Source organism: Monosiga brevicollis, genomic scaffold (genome assembly GCF_000002865.3).
Source record: "Monosiga brevicollis MX1 MONBRscaffold_7 genomic scaffold, whole genome shotgun sequence".
Lineage (NCBI taxonomy): Eukaryota > Choanoflagellata > Craspedida > Salpingoecidae > Monosiga > Monosiga brevicollis.
Genome location: NW_001865044.1, coordinates 474,512 through 493,243, shown reverse-complemented (window position 1 = coordinate 493,243; position 18,732 = coordinate 474,512). Strand labels below are relative to the sequence as shown.

The following is an 18,732-nucleotide window of genomic DNA, read 5'->3' as shown; positions in this document are numbered from 1 at the left end:
GACTGTCCGTCATTTTCCTCTAGCCCCGCTTCGAACCAGCCCGACCGCCTCAAACCTCTTCGACGCTAGGAGCATCCCTGGCATCCTTGCATCATCACACCAGACCTGTCACCCTCGTCTCAAAGTCCCCCATCACCACCACCCCCGTCCTTTGACGCTTCTGGCGCTCGACCCCCTCCCCACCAACGTCCATATTCTTATCGCGGCGTCGGTGCATTTTTTCTTTCTTATCTGCTGATCTCACTCACATACACACAGTGATATACAGTCTTCCCCGTTTGATCACTGGCGACTGAGTACTCCTTCGTCCTCCTCTGCCGCCGCCAGTAATCTCGCTTCTTGCTGGTGCTCTTGCTCGCGACGCATCACTAGCAACTCGTCGAGGTTGTGCAGTGCCTGCCCTATGTTTTCATTTGGCAGTCCCTCGCTTGCTCGCGCCACCTCTGCCAAACGCTCTCGCCAGTCTCCCTGTTTGACCACCAAACGCGCTGCCAGCAACGCGTCAGCGTCCCACCGCCGCGTGAGCTGCCGATACTCGACTACCATTGCCATGTCACCCACGCCCCTCTCTGCCGAGCGCTTGGCCTCCATGCTCGAGGCCTACAGCCCCGCACATGCTACCCTTTTGCTTGACACGCGCCACCCGTCCCAGTTTGCCCGCCATCACATCATCTCCTCCATCAACATGATCACCGCCCCCCTCATGATGCGTCGCCTTGGCCAGGGCAAGGTCCCACTCAGCGCCGCCCTGCGTCTTGATGCCAACGACTCGGCGCCAGACCTGGAACAGATTACGGCCATCGTGCTGATTGGTGCCGGTGACGCTGCGAATGACCAAAGCGTTTTTGACGCCGTCGTTGCAGCCGTTGGGGGTCACGTCGTCTGCTACTACCTTCAGGGTGGTTTCCCTTCCTTTGCCGCCGTCGACGATGCGAGCCATCTCATCAAGGTCTCCCCCAAATCAAACGCCTTTGCCGCCCCGAGCTTTGCTCCACCACCAAAAACCGTCTCTACCACCTCGGATTCACAGCCCCCCAAGCCCTTTGGCGACATGCCCCCCATCTCCTCGGGTCTTCAAGCCCGACGTGGCCGCCAAGGCAGCCGGCGCTTGAGCTTGGTTGGCATCAACCCCCACCTCTCCCTTGACACCCTGCCGCCGGCCTCAGCTCCACCCGTGCCCACGGCCGCCCGCCACGGCCTCTGTTGCTCTCGCTTTCGTGAGGGCCATCCCTCGGCCGTCGAATCATCCCTCAGCGACGTCTGGCAAGGCTCCATCTACATTGGTTGCGTCCACGACGCCACGGATCGTGACCTGCTCACCCGTACTGGCATCACCCACGTCCTCAGTGCCTTGGAAGACTGCCCCGAGGTGCCCATGAGCATTGAACAGCTTCATCTTCCCATCTCCGACACCTTCAGCTCGGAGTTTGAGGTCTTGCCCAGCTTCTTGCGCGGCGCCCAGTTTATCCACGAAGCCGTCAGCGCTGGTGGACGCGTCTTGGTGCACTGCGCCGCTGGCGTCTCGCGGTCCCCAACCATGGTTGCCGCTTACCTCATTCTCTACCACAACATGTCCATGGAAACGTCCATCAGCCACCTGCAGGCGCTGCGCCAGGTGGTCTCGCCCAACCTCGCGTTTTTGGGCGTTCTGCTCACCATGGAGCAGCAACGCAACGACGGCCGCCTTTCCGTGGACACCACTGCCTTGACCCAACACTTTGACCCCACTCATCTGGCTCCACCCCGCGGCTCGGCCGTCTCTTCATCACCACAATCCCACAACTCGTCCAACTCTTCCCTCGTTCTCGAGCGGTGTGGTTCCACAGCGGGGTCCGCCCCCTGCTCTGCCAATCAGTTGGCTCCGCCCCAGTTTATGTTTGTCGAAGGGCACTAGTATCTGCGTCCCTTCCGTCTGTTTGCGAGCGTCTGTGACGCCCCATGTGTCGTGTATGCAGAATCGGCTAGACTCAAGTTTTCTCTGCATGTGTGCACGCGTTGCCTGTTTCTCTAAATGTGTTTTGGAACAGCGTTCCCACTTTTCTTCATTGGAGTTACGACGACCCATCATTTTTAAAATCCTGCTTGCCTAGCTCGCGGATAGGTTGAACCTGTAGTTTGTACGTCCGGTGCGAGACTTGACATTTATATTTGTCTCTTCCGTGCTTGTTCGTTTCGTGTTATTTTGAGAGGTATTTCTAGTATGCACCAGTGTGTATGCATGTATGGGGCAATTCGGCTTGTCTTACACCGAACGCACCCCCGTGACTGAAGCGCTTTTTTCGAATTTGAAAAGCGCAAAAGAATAATTGACACTTTAAACACCACCAATCAGACGTGTCACTCGAATTCAATTCAGCCTGGCCTAAGATAACAATCCATAGGACCGCTTGTCGTCCCATGTGCAAGCCTCGGCACAGTGTGACTCATTCGTCTGGCTAGCTTAGTGGTCATTCAACAGCCATAGCCACAGCCACATTGGATGTGGCTCGAGTCGCGCTTGCCACTTGCTGGACCATTCCAGCCCCATTGGCCAACTCACCCTCAAAGCACGTTATTCCCTACTGGAGCAGCGTCACTTTGTGTGGCACGACCAGCACGCCACATTGATCTGGACAGGAGAAATAGGTGTGGCCCTAGCCCAGAGATTCGTTACAGTGCAACACATTCACGATGAGCAAGCGCCATGGGCATCTCGGTGCGGGTATGTGCCAGAGGTGCAACTAAAATAATTTTGGGCACAACCGCAGGTGTTTCGCACCCAAGGCAAGGCCTGCGTTGGGCGATTCATTTACATACCTCGATGGTGCCATTGTTCTTGCCAATCGGTGCGTCTAATTCGATGCCGCAGCGAGCCCCTTGTTTCACATGGTGCCGGCCCACAAAGCGTAGATATCCAGGCACCGCATAGCCAGCCACTTGGACGCGTCGTCCTATGTCAGCGGCCGTGGGCATGTCATTGCGAGCGTCATCCGCTGGAAGTACCCAAGTCGCTGGCGCTGACGTGTCCACGTTGCCATACATGCCGTCGTCCTCCGCAGCAGTGTTGGCCCTGTAGTGCTCATCCTCTTTGTCGCGAGCGCCAGCCGTCGCCTCCAAGGCCTCCGGGGGGCTTGACTCGCTCATCACCGCATTTGCAGAAAGCAAGCTCGTGGCGGGCTCTTCAAATCCGAAAAACCCATCATCATCATCATCATCATCATCGTCATCATCATGGACAGTCTGCCCTGGCATCACCACCGGAGCTTGCTCTAGCGCAGCGCCACCCATGTCGTACAGCCGATCTGGGTCCGCTCCTCGCTCAGCTGGTGCCATGGTTTGGAGCCTCTCCCCCGAGGTGTCCGAGTGCACCTGGCTCACTGTCGCCGGCGTGCTAGCATCTCCACCCAGGTCATACAAGCGATCAGGGTCCGTCTCGCGCATGGCGCCCGTCACATCCTGGGAATCATCAGCTCCATCCATGACCCCTTCTTCTCCTAGATCATACAACGCGGCATCTCCCAGGGGTGTCACGCCCTTGGCTTGCGATGTGCGCCGTGACGGCGAGCCTGAGCTTGCTTTGCCGCTCAGGCGCCGAAGCAGGCCTTGGGCCTTACCCAGCAGCGTCTGACTGTTGCTTGGCTTAATCGTACCGTCGTCCGAGGCCACAGACAAGTAATCTTCCGACTCGCCCCAGTCGATTCCGGTCAAATTTGCATGCCGTTCCCGAAACCAGTGCTCCAGTTCCTCAAACGTGGGGCGCGCGCTAGGGTCGACGAGCCAACACCGCAGCATCATTGCGTAGGTTTCATCGTCGCAGTCAAGCGGCTGAGCCAGCCGATGTCCAGCGCTAATCTCCACCCAGACTCTCTGGTTGTGCCAATCGCCGTAGGGAATCTGTGCTCGGTTCCACAGTTCGTGCAGCGTGACGCCAAAGCTCCACACGTCGGACTTCTCTGTAAATTTGCGCTCGTCCAACGCTTCAGGAGATGACCAGCGCACGGGCAGTTGACCGCCCCGCGAACGGTAATACGCAGCCCCGCCTTCATCTTCGCACTCACTCTCGCGTGCCATGCCAAAATCAGCAATTTTGCAGCGCTTCGTCGAGGACACCAGAACGTTGCGTGCCGCCACGTCGCGATGAACAAACCCCTTGCTGATCACGTGGCGCAGGCCCGCGGCTATGTCGCCCGCAAACAGGACCTTGGTGACCTCGGGCAGATCGTTCTTCTCCACGTACGACTTGAGCGCGCCGTACTCTAAAAACTCCAGCACCACCAGGACCGGCTTGCCCACAGTCACCACCCCCACCAGTTGCACCACGTTCTCATGCCGAAATTGGGCCATCACAGCAGCTTCTTCCAAGAGCTCAGATCGGTCTGATGCCGAACTGGTGGCATGCAGCGACTTGACTGCCACCAGGTAGTCCGGAATGCCTCCACCCTCCCGCATGAGACCCTTGTAGACGACGCCGAAAGCTCCTTTACCAAGTTCATCCAGCAGAGTGACGGCCGGACGAGCCAGCTCGCGTGGCACCACCACCTCGTCCTCACTCAGATTTCGTAGCTGATCGATCATGGCAAATATGTCTCCCCAATTTTGTGGCTGGCGTGAGCGACGACGGGCGCGCAGCAACAATGCCATGAGAACCGTGGCTAGGATCAGCAAAGCAGCCCCACCTGCCGCGGCCCCGGCAAGCAGGGTCGTGCTCGCGGCATTGGCGCTGGCCGTCACCACGGTGCTATTGTTGTCGCCGCTGGGCGAGCGCACTACCGACACAGCAAACGTGCAATTGGCTACATTGCCCGATTTGTCTGCTGCTCGCACCACCACAGCGGTGGTGCCCACGTCAAAAAAGCTGCCGCTGGCACGCGACACGTTCCACCAGGCAATGCCATCATTGTCCACAGGGTCACGCACGTCGAAGGTAACGTTTGCACCCGCACCGGACTCACGGCTCAGCACCTCGTTGAGCGCTGGACAAACTACAGTGGGCGGGGTGACATCCTCAACGGTCACGCGAAGCTCGCCTACGAGCTGGTTGCCATACACATCGGTCAACACCAAGCTCTGACTTTGATTGGCCCCGACTCCAAAAGTGAGGGTGGCATTCGCGGGCGGAGACAGAAAAACAACACCCCGACCCGAGTTGTCATCAATGTTCGTCGGGTGCCAGGCAGTGGGCAGCAAAGTCACCGTGCTGCCGTTGGCAGGAAGTTGGAGGTCCAAGGCTGGTCGAAGCACAGCGGTCGGCGCCGTGGTATCGCGCACTCGCACGATAAAGCGGCACTCGGCTCGATTTCCTGCCAAATCCTCGGCCCAGTACAGCACCTCTGATGGCATCGCACCGGGTGCCAGGAGTGAAAACAGGCTCGCTGCCTGATCAGGCCCCCCAGAGCGCACCACCCCTCGCAGGTCATTGAACACGGGCCGGGTCCAAGTGACATTGGCGACGTTCGAGTCAAAGGGGACGGTCACGTTGATGTCGTCTGGGCAAAACTCAACGGATGGCGGCATGGCATCAGCAATTAGAACGCGTGGACGGTCGTCGAGCGTCACAGCGGTAGGAGCATCGTGCAGTGGTGACACCACGCGCACGCCTACAAAAGAGTTGGCTGATGCCACCAGCGTCTGCGAGTTCTCGCCAGGGCGCCCTTGTGGGTAGTTGAGAACGAGCTGCATCGAGGTAAAGCGGAAGCCCCGTTGAAAGGTGGGTGAGGTAGCCGACACTCTCAACACACCCGAAGCAGGATCAACGGTGGCTTCTGCATTGTGGAAGACCATGTCCGGTGGAAGAGCAGTCAGGCTTTTGTTTTGACCCGCGTCATCGTAGCCCTCGATGTGAAGTTCGACCTGGACGTCGTCGTCGGCGACGGGCTCGCTGATCTCACCGAGCTGGTCCGCAGGCACATACAAGATGTCAAAAGTCAACAACAAGTATTCAGATCCCTCACTGGGGCGCACGTAAACCTGATCCAAGCTGGTCGCGGTATCCAAATTCAAGACGAAGCGCGTCGAGTTGGCAAAGTCGTAAAACAAGCTAGGAAAACTATCAAGAAAGCTGTACTTGATGGCAGCCGGGGCCAAGCCCACCGCAGCGACCCGCTCATACGAGAAGCGGCTCTCCAAGTTGGATGCATACGTCATGGTCGCCGTCACCTCGACGGCGTTGGCCTCATAAGTCAAGGCAAGGGCAAACCGACAAGTGCCCATGAGACCACTCGTGTCACGAACAGTATATTTGATGGCATACGGCGAGTTGAGAATGCTGAACGTGTCGCCCGGTGCATAATTGGACGTGACAGACTCAACAGCAACATTGTCCGTCTCAACGGGCTCGTTCCAAAAGACAGGCATTTCCAGAGTGCCAAAAGGCAGCGCTACTTGCATGTCCGAGGGGCAGGTCGAACCAAAGCTCGGGGCAATGGTATCCGCCAGCGTCATGGGCACAGCTGTTTGCAAAAGACAAACAAAACGAAACCAAGCAGAACCAAGTTATCAGAGACGCTTTGCTTTGAGGTTGACAAGGGTTATGATGCTCGTCCAAATGACTCAAATCCGCATTTGTACCAGACCACCACGTACTAGAGGTGCGGCCATTAGGTTGTTCGACCATCACATACAGCGATGATCCGGCGATGGGCACGTATTGCCGACTAGTACCGTGGCGGGCGATGGCAGTTAGACAACGGAGACTTGACATGTGCGTGCTCACACCCAGCGTTGCCTCCAGCGGTGTTAGACTGGAAGAAGAAGCAGCCGGGACACCAAGCGACGGGCCGAGAGCATTGAACAATTGCATGAGCACACCTCATGGATTCGTCACGGCGGCGCCGCAGAGGGTTCTCTGAGTCCAGGATCATGTTGATGGAAGCAAAAGAGATGGATTCGAACACCGGCTCGGAGCGTGCGGCCATACGAAAGCATCGACCGCCCTCCTCAAAACCAGACCCTGTGTCTGAAATGACGAGGCCTTTGACGTTGGCCTGATTGACAGCACCATTGCAAACACGCAAGGTATAGGGAAGAGCCAAAAGGAGTCCGCCAAAAAAGGTGAGCGCATCGAGCATTTGCGCACTTGGAGCCGTGGCCTTTTCTGCAACAACAACAACAACAAAAAAAAAAAAAAAATGCCACCCACCTCGAGAGGGGCGGGGACGTGGAGTGATTCATTGTAACCGCCCGAGGCACACCAGGTGAGGTCAATGACAAGCATAGCTCGATCGCCATCCCCAAGGCTCAGGGTGAACGGTTGGTCCTCGGGGCTGACGATTCCCAATGCAAAGCGGCGTCCAATGACGGTCCCTTCAAAACGGGGCACGGTTAGACCACCACCACCAATGCTGCTAGTGTCCATGATGAAGACGTAGCTGCCATTGACATAGGGCAGATATCCTAGCGTGGAAATGGTGAGTTCAAAGCCCGTCTCCACATAGACCTCAAAGCTCCACGTCAAACTCGCATTGCCATCAAGGATGTCGGTCGTGTAGACCACTCTTGTCAGACCCAACGGGAAATCGTATGACGGCGATGAGACCCCTATTTGAGACAAGAGCACGGCGTTGAGTATGATTGGACAGGGCTGCACCCTTTTTTTGACGACCGCGCAATCCGATCAAGTTGCAGCTCACCGAGATTGTTGGTCACGTTGACGCGGTTCACAAACGCGGAGGGCATTTTAGGGGCCGTCCACGATATGCGGACCTCCGTCTCGTCTGGGTCCAGATAGCTGTTGTAGTCTTGTGGGACGTTGACAAAGTTGAATATGGCAACTGTAATGGTAACCACAGCCGAGCAACCCGTCTCGGCCATGACCACTTGGCCCTGCTCCAAGTACATGCACGAAGGTTGGTCATCCGTCACTAATACCGCACCGAGGGACAGGAGTCAAGTTGCCATGAGTGTAGTGCCAACCTCGAGCCAGAGCTGTTGATAGCCACGTCTCTGATACATTCAAGGGTTAGCGACAAGACAGACCACGCAGGGAGAAGATGGCCGTTTCATCCGACTCGAGCGACTGGTTGAGGTACAGGACGCCCGTGGTGGGATCTACTGCGAATGAAGCATATGCACCTTGACCCGCGTTATCAATGCTGAAGGACAAGTTTCGCACCGTCACGGTTCCAGCATCGGCAACCGCCGTCACCAACTAGGAGCAAAAAGATAAGAAAACCCCAACGTCGGCCACACGGGTCAAAATGTCATCGATTTAGCAGTGGGTGAGTTCTGCAGGCAGGCAGCTGAAGGGTGGGACCAGGAAAGCACAAAGGACTTGGGGAAACAAAGGCTCACCGCAGCGCCGGGTGTCAAGGAGTATGGAATCAAAAACTCGGTTTGAAAGTCCTGAAATACAGGTGGCTTTGTCTCAACTATAGCGCAGGGTAGTGAGCGTGAAGAAGGATACCGCTTTTCAGCAGGAAAAAGCAAAAGAACGTGAGGACAAGAATCAAGCACCACGTACGCTCGCAGCTGCGGTCATCGGCGCCGACAATGTAGCCCGTGCGACAATTGGAGCACGTGCCCAGTTGGTAGAAGTTGGCGCCCTCAACGCTCTTGCCAAATCGGGTGAGGTCAGGCGACTGACGCAAGCAGCAATCACCGTTGTTATAGACCAGAAAGCTGTCACAGCCCGACACGTCAAAGCATTGGTCCCGGCATTGAGCCACAACATCGCTGCCGGGATCAGGAACCAGCTGGCAAGCGCGGACCGTCAAGCTTGGTGGGTCTTGCTCCACCTGTTGAAGTTTCAAATACGGATGAGGCCACACGCACGCGAACGCTAGGAACGAAGGAAGAGAGAGAGAGAAAGAGAGATAGAGCAAGCAAAAGGCGTCAAGTGCGTACTCGAGCCAGTAAAACATCGCTGCGTCCGTTCTGCAGCTGGCAAAAGCTGCACTCGCTCCAGGGACACGCACAACTTGTTGTCGAATTATCCAAAGCACCATCAATGCAATAGTTGCGCTCTGAAAGCCAAGAGTCGACAGTGAGCAAGCTCAAGGGATTGCTCAAACACACTAGGCAAGTGGAGAAGTGAGATAGCCTACCGGCGCACTGGCGATTGCTGGTCGCTGTTGGCATAGCCACTTCGACTTCCAATGGGAGACATTCTGTAGCCGCCGTGCAAGCGGAGTCGGAGCCTGGGTTCCCGTGTTGCAGGTGGCACGTGAAAAGTGAGAAAAGGGGCAGGCCAAGCCCTCGCAACTACAGCTTTGACCTTCTCTTCAATGACCGCAACTCACTGACCTGGGTTGCTCTTGAAGAAGCCAGAGGCACAAGGCGCGCATGTCCGGTCTCGGGAAGCCAAAGGTCCAACAATTTCCTCTTCACCAGCCTTGCACTCTGTCACGGCTACGCACTCGTTCAATGCCTGGAGGAAACGTATGAGTGAGACATAGTCGGTATGAAGCGGTCGAACACAGCTCAGCGGCAGCAGACCGATTGAGAAGGCAAGTCAGCTGAGCAGACCTTGTCGGCAAACGTCACGCCTTGAACACAAGTCTGGCACTCGCGGTCCGAGACATCGTTGGGCGCTTGCACCTCAATTGCACCGGCAGCGCAGGAGGTGTGACTCTTGCAAGAAAGGGCATTCGCCTATGTCCTCAGCGGGTTGCCATTAGTCACAAAGCGAATTATGAGCGTTGGAGCGTTGATACGGCTCTGCCCGGCAGAAATGAGCAGCTACGGCACGGGCAGGCTCCTTGGTCTGCCTCGGAAGCTGTCGCTCTGCGCTGAGGCATTGTGCCTACCGTTGTCGAGTATTTGCCGCTACTACATGCTTGGCAGACGGCATCGGTGGTAGGGGTTGCCGCCGTCTGAACATATTGCCCTGGACTGCAGGTGCGAATGCTCTGGCACGAGACCTGACAGAGTCAAGATGAAGATGTCAGAGAACAACGACGCAGTCCTCGCGTGGGCGTGGAGCCCTTGGCACTCAGTCATCAATATCGGGTTGGGTTGCAAAAAACGTACTGCGTTGATCGAGTCACTGAATTCACCCGGAGCACAGGTGCGACAAACACGATTCTGCTGAGGGCTGAGTTCGCTTAAAACAAACTGGCCTGGTTGACAGATGGTCCCAGGCTTGCACGCCTGAGCACCCGTCTATCGATGGGTGGCAGCGCCCACATGAAAAGATAAGGGAATATGCTTTGCAGCGCTGCCGACTTTTGGGCCAGGGCGTGAGATCAAAAGACCATGAGAAGGTGTCGTACCGAGTCTTGGTATTCATTGCGGGTTACAGTGCAAGGGTAACAGCCTTCTGTGTTGGTGACATTCGAGAAGGTACCTCTCGGGCACTCCACGCACTCCCGATCGGCTACTGAGGACCCTGGGGCTGTTGACTTGACCTGTTGCCCGGGGTTGCAGATGGTCCAGGCTTGGCAGGAGGCCGCGTTTACGGCCGTCGAATAGGTTCCCTCGGTGCAATTCTTGCAGAGAGGTTCGGGAGTGAGAGACAAGTAGGCACCCGGATTGCACTCAAGAGGCACTTCGATGGCACGGCATTCCTGGCCACCTTCTGGTGAGGTTTCAAACCCCTCGTTGCATGGAGTGCAGCTGGCGCTGTTGATGGCTGTAGTTTCGTATTGAGCTGGGCAGGGATCGCACACACGGTTGGAGATGGTTGTCACGTCTTCTGCAATGTAATAGCCTTTGGTACAGTCGCGCGGCTTGTTGCAAGCAGACTGGCCCTGAAACCAGGGAGACAGGCAAGAAGCATGTGGGTCAGTTTGAGGTGCGCTCGATAGAGTTTTGCCTCGCTGAATGCACTGTTGGAAGCGGTGTTCAGACGGAACCTTGTAGACTTGGTATTTGCCAGCCGCGCAGGCCACACAGCTGCCTTGGCCTGGCAAGGGTTGGACGGTGCCCGCTGTGCATTCGGTGCAGGTAGCAGAGCCAGCAGGGGCATACTTGCCAGCTTCACAAGCTATGCATGGAGGCAATTCACGGAAGCAGAGTCTCTGAGTCAAGTGGTAGAAAGGGTGGTGCGCAGAGGATATCATGTCTCAACGTACCAGAGCAGGTGATCCCAGCACCATTTTGCGAAGAGGTCCCAGCCTCACAGGCCAGGCATGTTTCCAGGCCCACCTCGGGGGCAACAAAACCGTCCGCACAAGTGGCACAGTTGATGCCGTCACCACCGGCTTTGCCCACGGGGCAAAGCTCACAACCACTACTGCCTTGTTGGGCAGTGTAGGATCCCTTGGCACAGGGTGTACAGGTGGTGGCACCAGCTGCTGAATAGGTACCTGCGGCACAGGGCACGCAGGTCCCACCACTGGAGGCAGCATGGGTGCCAGCAGGGCAGCTCTCACAACCATCCTGGGTATCACGAATGGTCTTGCCGGCCGGACAGAGGGCACAGGTAGCCGTGCCGCCAGTGGAGTAGGTGTTGGCGGGACATGCCAAGCACTGTTGGGCATCACCGGTGGCGTACTTGCCTGCAACACATTCTAATGACATCAAAGAAGGTGGGACCATGGTGAGCAAATGGGCGTGTTGGTGCAACGGCTGAAGGACACAAACAAAAAAGTAAAAAGTGAACATGCACGTCTCCTGGTACGAATGGGTAGCATGGCGATTTGATTTAGTGTTACCCGTGCAGCTTGTGGCACCACCAGCGCTAATCTTGCCAGCTTCGCAGTCAAAGCATTCCTGTGCGGATGTGTCAATCGGTGATCGCGTAGCGGCGTGAAGGCGAATGTAGGAGAAAGAGCGATGCGAGGAGAAAGAAGCCGCATATGCAAAAGTAGACTTGACGGCAGAGGTTGCAAGAGAAGAGGCCCACCTTTGCTCCAGTGCTGGGCTGAGCTTTCCCGGCCGGGCAGTTGGTACAAGAGTTGTACCACAGAATGTCCCAACCGGAGAGACCATCGTGGGAATGATATTTGCCTTGCAGCAGCAGGAAAGGCAAGCGACCGCGTCAATGTGGTAGAAAGAGCGCAAGCCTGCAAGCATGATGGAGCAGTGCATAATCAGCATTGGGTCAACTCACCAGCGGAGCAGGCTGTGCACTTGAAGACTGAGATTTGGCCTTCGGGGCAGTTTGCGTTTGCCGCGACGTGCGAGATGCTGGCCAGCAACAATGCACTGGTCATGATGCATAAAGCCGGGCCCGATAATAGATGGGGCCTCGGCAACGCCATTGTCGGCGGTCAATTGCGCTGAAAACGCCCTTTTGGTTGCCACGTCTCCAGCGCAGCAACCACGACACGAGCGTCAAGAAAGAAGTCTTCTGCCCTCACAAGAAAAAAGACCACGATGGAACGCAATGCCAGGGCAGAGCTATTGGAACTGCAATAGGGCAGCGGGTTGCAGCAAATTGGTCGAGTGGGATTTTCTTCTGAAGCTAGGAACCGCTGTTGCTGGCAGTCGCATGGGGGTGGTGGTGGATAGAGTGCGGGAGAGAGGGATGGACGCGAGTGAGCCGGGCCGATTGGCGAGCAACAGAGCGACACACCGGAAAAGACTATAATGTGCCGACGTGGAGCCCAGGGGAAAACTATGTAGCGAGTCGACTTGGAGGGCAGATCACCACAACGGAAGCCAGAGAGGGCTTGCACTCGCACACACGCGCACGCACTTGTGCACTCGCACAAAGAGCGCGAAGCAAGAGAGAAGAGAGAGAAGAGAGAGAAGAGAGAGCAGAGAGAGAGAATTGTGGCCCGTGCGACAGAAGAACAAGTGGAGGCCAGTAGGGGGTGGGAGAGGGGGAGTGGTTGCGATACAGTCCTGACTGCGGACAGATGTTGATCAAGTCAGGATGCATAATGTGGGTGTCGTTTGTAGCGGGTTCAGAGGAACTGTCGCGCGCAGGCTGCCAGTGTATGTGGCCAACTGCCGCTGTGCATGGACCTTGGCCACAACTTCGTACTCCCTGCACGCTGCACTCTACACTCTACACTCTGTGCCTCGCTCTGACCTCGCTGCTAAGAATGACTTTGGATGTGATTGTGCCGGGAGTCCTGCTTGCTGACTTCTTTTGTCAGACATCACTGCTGATGCTCTGCAAGTTTTTTTTTTTTTTTGGAGGGGAGATTGCGCACGTGCGGCAAATCTTGCTTTGGATGCGTGTGCAGAGTGTATGGAGTTGACTTGCTTGTCTTTGAACTTTGAAGAGAAGAGTCATGACCCATCACGTAACAGACAAAAGGCGCTTCAGGGCAAGACATTGGAATTGGTTCGTCTGTTCGGTTTCATCGTTTCTACTTCTACATGGCAGCCTCTGCCTCGGGCAGACCCTGTTCAATCTCTTCCACCTTGAACACCCCAAAAAAGCAAATGCAAGTATGAGTGCCTGATCCTCTATGGGCCAGAGACAAGACAGATGCGCGTGGCAACTGCTGTAGCCACACGTGCATGAGAGAGACGTGCCAAGACAAGCGGCTTACCTCTGCCTTCATCAACTTGATGTAGCTCACGAGCCGCTGCCCCGATGCCTGAGGGAGGCAAAAAGCAAGATGACACACACGCACACACACACACACACACACACACACACACACACACACACACACACACACACAAGAAAAAAAAAAGCGTCATCTCGCCTATCAAGGTTGGCGGGCCGACAACACCTACCTTGTGGGTTTCACTCTTCAAGAGGGCTTGCGCTCGTGGGATGTAGTCCCGCACGTCACGCTTGAGTTGTTCCGCATACCCTCGCATCGCGGTAATGGGATCGGTGGCGGAAGCAATGTGGGCCTCGACCTCCTTCATGCGCTTCAACGTTGCGATGCTGGCGAAACCAACCAACCAACCAACCAACCAACAAAAAAAAAAAAAAAAAAAAAAGGAGAAGAAGCACATGACAAGAAAAAGAATGAAATATAAGCCAAAGCGAGTGGGTGTAAAGCACAAAAGCAAAGAGCCACAGGCCCACCCCAGTCATACCGTTTCTTGCTCAGCGCCTGAACTTCGGGCGGCAGAGTGGTTGCTTGCATACTCGTTAAAGCTGCCTGATACGGCGCGAGTTGGCCATCTACCCCATACAAGCAGGAGGCGAAAAAAAGATGACGGGCACGTCACGGCTACGGTGAGCAAGTCCAACTAGCGCAAACCTTTCTCAACCTCACGCGTGTGCAGTGACACAAACCCAGTTCAGTGAAAAGGTCTGTGAGGACTTTGTAGCTGTGGATGTCACCCAGCGGGGGGTGACCATCAGTGGCCCAAGCCAAACCTGCACCATCTTGCGATGCCTGAGAGCCCTGCGTTGGCCCTTCCATACGGGAAGCGACAGATCGCGGTGCTGCGGGCGCAGTATCAGGAGTCAGCTTGGCCAGTTCGGCTTGCAAGACTTGCAAACGTGCTTGGGCCTCGGCTGCAACCTGTTCAAGTCAAAGAAGAGGGGGGTGGGATCAATTACCCTAAACCTCAGGCCGCAATTCCCTGTACAGTTGAACACGCAAGCAACGCTTGCTAGTGCACAATACCACAACCCCTTGGGCCCTCGGCTACTGGGTCTTTGCAGCGCGCCAGAGTCAAGACTTACGTTGGATTCGCTCGCAATGAGTTCATGATACACGCGAGCTTCAGCTTTGATGCGTTGAATGTATTGCTGTCGGGTCGTGCCGTCCCGGAAACAGGTGGCATGGAGCTGCTTGTAGCGCTGCGACGCTTGCTTGCTGCATTTGTGGACGAAAAAAAAAAAAATGAGAACATGTGGACTCGGCAAACTCGCTTACAATACGCGATGTACTGACCGGAGCAACAGCGGCCGCCGCGCTGCCTCAGGGATGTGACCAGGTTTCAGGTCAAACTGTTTAAGGGAATCGCCTGCGCTTCGGCCACCCATCACGATCATGAATGCACAGCCGTGCCCAAGACGAGTTTGCAGATGCACAAATTCGTCAGCATTCTCTGATGGATGGATTCCATGCGCCGAGGGTACGAGGGAGCGCACCGATGCGGTCGACTATCAGCTTAAGAACACTTAGACAGTAAATCTCGTTGATACCCGGCAGCACCGCTTTGTGGGCCCGGGCCGCCTGTACTCAACGTCCAGGCAGCGCCAGCATGAGCGGAGCCATCAAGCAGGATAATCACCGACCAACATCCAGACAACATTAAAAGGTCGCTGAGCTTCAAATTGTCTCTTTCTTGCTCCCCCACCCCACCCGCCGCGCCACGCCTCTGCCTGACCTGACGTTGCGCTGTTTGTTTGTTATGCTCCTCAATCTGTGTCAGCCTCTGATCAACGGCAGACGCTGTTTTGCCCTGCAAATGAGAGAACCGTTGTTGAGGCATTGGCAGAAGGGTACTAGCCAGCCGGGAGCGCTCTCTGCTGAGGCAAACGCCTGTATCCCACGATCTAGAGCTCAAACTGCCACGCCAAGAACTCATTGAAACTGACCGTATCAAACCGCACCCATGAAAAAACCCGACTCGTCTTGGTGGCTCCTGCCGCGGGCATGCGCAGCCGAATCTCAACCTGGAAGCCCCACCATCACAAGCACATCAGTAGGCGCAACATGGAAAGCAACGACTTGTCTGCAAGAGACAGCCCATCCATCGCCTCGAAGAAGAGTCACATCCAAGACGCCATCGTGGACCCACCTCAACCCGGCAGCTATGGCCGCGGGCTGCTGTTTTCATTTCCACACAAGTGTGCAACGTGGCCTTTTGCTGCAAGTCCTGAAGTGGGATTTTGCATCGCGCCAACTCGGAATCTGCATCACCACCACCACCACCACCACCACCACCAAGCACAGGCCATGAAAGTTGGACTGCACTTGCAAAGATGCTACAAAGATTCACAGCACTGTGCGGGTCCCCAGCCTTGGCTCAATCCTTTTGTTACTTGCGCCCCCTGATACGCTCAATTGCTTGACTCACCTTTGGAAAAGATGGACAAAAGCCCTTTGCTATGATAGGCCTCCACCACCAAGGCGCCACGTTTGAGGTAGCGAAAGAGCTGTTTGCCAGGAACAATATCCAACTATGCAGATCCCAAGCAAACGTCTTGAGGAACAATGGCAATAGGCGAGTATAATGACCACCCAACGCCAAGGCACACACAAAGACTCCCGGACCTTTAGAGGTTTGGACTCGGAGAATTCTGGCGAGACGGAGCCCGAGGCCTTGCTCGTATAAACGACCTAAAGAGAATGAAATGTCATCCATGAGGCCGTGACAGATGGCCAAGCCCATGACAAGATCACGCTACCTGAGGCTGGCCACTCTCTGGAAAGTCCATTGCGGCTTTGACGTAAACAACCAAGTCCTTTTCAGCCACGCCTAGGCAGCCAGGGTGGCAGCAGCATGAGCAATGAACTCGTTCATCACGACCAAATCCCGCTGCGTGCTGCGTGCTGTACCTCGTGGTGGCACCAATCCAATCAGGCGCTTGATGTGAAGGTGCATGTGATCTGGCTGTACGTCGAAATTTGTCCTATAGCACCCTCGCCGATTGGTGGATGAGGGCTGCAGATGCTCTAGCCTCTACTGCTGAGACACAACGCAAGGGGGCCAACAGGGCCATTGGTCTTGACACGGGGCGAGAAGCGCTTACTCGGGAACATGAAAAGTAAACTCTTTCTGCAGGGTGGGCGGTGGAGCCTGGCCTTGCTGATGCGCCTTGGCCAAGAGGTCGCGCTCCTGCCTGTCCGTTCCGACCCCAGCGATAGTTAGCACAAACAACGCACGCGGCGCCAAGTCAGCACCAGAAAACCATATTTAGATAACGGCCCGATGACTCACTTCATACGCTGTATGAAAATCTCGAGCTTCTGCTCACTGGGTAGCTCGCCCACGTTGTGATACAGCGTGGCCAGATCTGAAGCCTCTTGAATCTATCGCCGTGAGAATTCAGAAAGACCATCATCGACATGTCCGCCACCCCACGTCGGTCAGCAAGGCACAAAAGAGCTTGAACAGAACTGATGCTTAGCGTCGCAGTACCTGATTATCAAAGGCAGAAAACAGACGCTGAAAGACCTCTTCGTGTGGATTTGATTGAGCGGCTACAGTAGATGGATGAGGGTCGAAATGACGGCGTACTGTCCATCAAGAGCCATGTCGGACCAGGACAAGCTCGAGCAAAGCACACACCTTTAACGGCTGGGATGGGCTTGGCCATGAGCGCACCCATGGCGGGCGTGAGCTGACCGGCCTCGAGCGTCGCAATGACGCGCTCCAACTGCATGGTCATCTATAGTAGCGGAGACACCCCGACCCCATACCCCCCCCCAAAAAAAATCAAAAATTAAAAAAAAAAAATTAAATTTAAAATCAGTCGTGTTTAGGAGCTAAGATGGTGCGCCAACCGAGACCTTTGGCTGTCAACATACCTGCAAGCATTCTTTGGCCGATTTTTCTTGGTTGATGAGCAAGAAGGCGCGCGCCGCCTCTTCCCAGGCGGCGCGACGCGCATTGACCTCTGCCAAAATGTGGGCGTGTGACTGCGGAAGAGAGGTCGCTGGTTCGGCTCGTGCCACCGGAACAGACGAGCGCGGCTGTAGCCTGCCGCCAGACGCAGTTTTCTTGGCCATTGGTGATGCTCGTTCCTAATCAATTTATCCGGGCGAGTGTGATGTGAGGAGGAATGACAAGTGGGAGTCGTGCAGAGCGGTAATCCCTGCGCGCGGCGCCACGCCTCACCGAATCCGATGAGCTGGCAGACTGTAGAGACCGAGAGGATGAAGTGGTTTGACTCTGATGCATGGCAGCGCGACCCGATGCTGCAGCATCATCGAGGGCCGCAGCAAATTGAGAGCTTGTGCCTCCTTGCGGTGCAGCGTCACGACCGGTATCAATCAGCTCCTCGTCGTCTTCGGAGTCAAGACCCTCGAGCTCCCCTAGATCAATGTCATCATCATCATCGTCCACGTCCTCATTGCCCCCGGCAGGATTGCCATGATGTCCATCGTCCTGCGACGCTTGTTCATCAGAGTCTTCATTGTACTCGTCGTCGTCAACGTCGTCATCAAAGGCTGCCAGCAGGGCTGCGTTCTTGGACAAAAGCGCAGCCGTATCTATAGCCCATGCCGGAACGGAAGAGACATGGTTAGGCAGGTGCGCAGAACGGCCATGTTGGGATGTTAGCTGAGTTTGCACGCACCATCAAGCAAGGCATTCTGATGTGGCTCCGGCTGGGCAGTGGCGTGCGCCTTGGCCGACGCAGCAGAAGTAACGGGTTGAGCGGCAGTGTCCTCAAAGGAGATGAGGTCTGCGGGGGGCGCTGACCGCTGCACCTGCTCTGTTTGACGAGCCGGTGGGGCGGTGTCCTTTTGCCATACCGGAGGTGGACCAGGCACAGCGCTGGGAGCTATGGGATCTGGACTGGCGAGTAATGCCTCAATTTGCTGCATCAATGTCGGAAGGATGGGAGTGAGAGGGACCACAGGATAACAGAATTCTGATCCTTTGTTTAAGTACCTTGGCTGCTGCGCGCATGTCCTTGGCCATGGGAAAGAGCTGTTCCTTTTTTTCGGGCTGCGCTTTGATGGCGTTGAGAATCTCGCGAGTTGCCGTCTTTGCAGAAAAACGGATATTGCGCCATCGTGAGAACTTGGCGCCAGGCTCGTGAAAGACGCAGTGAATGCCAGGTTAGAACAAGTATAGCTGTCAATGCAATTCAGAGAAGCGGCAGGCGGACCTGATAGGCACCGAGTCGTGATTGTAACATGGCAGCAGTGATATGTGGCGCCTAGCAGGGAGACGTAAACCAGGCCAGCACGACCGACTGAGAAGAGCACGCAACACGGCGATCGACCTGCACTCGAGGAGTGCTGACCACGAGCCGTGGCAAGGCTCGAAAAG

General features: G+C 55.9%; 3 protein-coding genes across 3 annotated transcripts; 1 reads left to right on the top strand and 2 right to left on the bottom strand.

The window, feature by feature from the left end:
- Positions 1–1,273: 1,273 nt before the first annotated feature.
- MONBRDRAFT_3024 (uncharacterized protein) lies at positions 1,274–1,666 on the top strand (the record flags this gene model as incomplete). Its single annotated transcript, XM_001744983.1, has 1 exon — positions 1,274–1,666. A coding segment is annotated over one exon (393 nt), but the record flags the coding sequence as incomplete, so codon positions are not given.
- A 2,051-nt stretch (positions 1,667–3,717) lies between these two features.
- On the bottom strand, positions 3,718–4,554 carry MONBRDRAFT_16259 (uncharacterized protein; the record flags this gene model as incomplete). Its single annotated transcript, XM_001744809.1, has 1 exon — positions 3,718–4,554. A coding segment is annotated over one exon (837 nt), but the record flags the coding sequence as incomplete, so codon positions are not given.
- A 101-nt stretch (positions 4,555–4,655) lies between these two features.
- Positions 4,656–18,598, bottom strand: MONBRDRAFT_24550 (uncharacterized protein; the record flags this gene model as incomplete). The annotated part of the gene is made up of 43 exons (XM_001744808.1): positions 4,656–6,428; positions 6,562–6,719; positions 6,787–7,067; positions 7,118–7,515; positions 7,608–7,838; positions 7,954–8,028; positions 8,438–8,711; positions 8,821–8,939; positions 9,021–9,113; positions 9,220–9,343; positions 9,442–9,567; positions 9,723–9,836; positions 9,946–10,077; positions 10,188–10,664; positions 10,770–10,900; positions 10,989–11,426; positions 11,571–11,628; positions 11,762–11,865; positions 11,969–12,063; positions 12,557–12,705; positions 13,365–13,412; positions 13,555–13,711; positions 13,867–13,954; positions 14,153–14,300; positions 14,465–14,597; positions 14,676–14,748; positions 14,876–14,960; positions 15,115–15,189; positions 15,326–15,403; positions 15,529–15,641; positions 15,808–15,910; positions 16,005–16,070; positions 16,139–16,209; positions 16,290–16,363; positions 16,484–16,573; positions 16,672–16,763; positions 16,873–16,934; positions 17,023–17,122; positions 17,262–17,477; positions 17,572–17,945; positions 18,032–18,275; positions 18,349–18,444; positions 18,569–18,598. Coding segments are annotated over 43 exons (7,966 nt in total), but the record flags the coding sequence as incomplete, so codon positions are not given.
- Between the last annotated feature and the right edge of the window lie 134 nt (positions 18,599–18,732).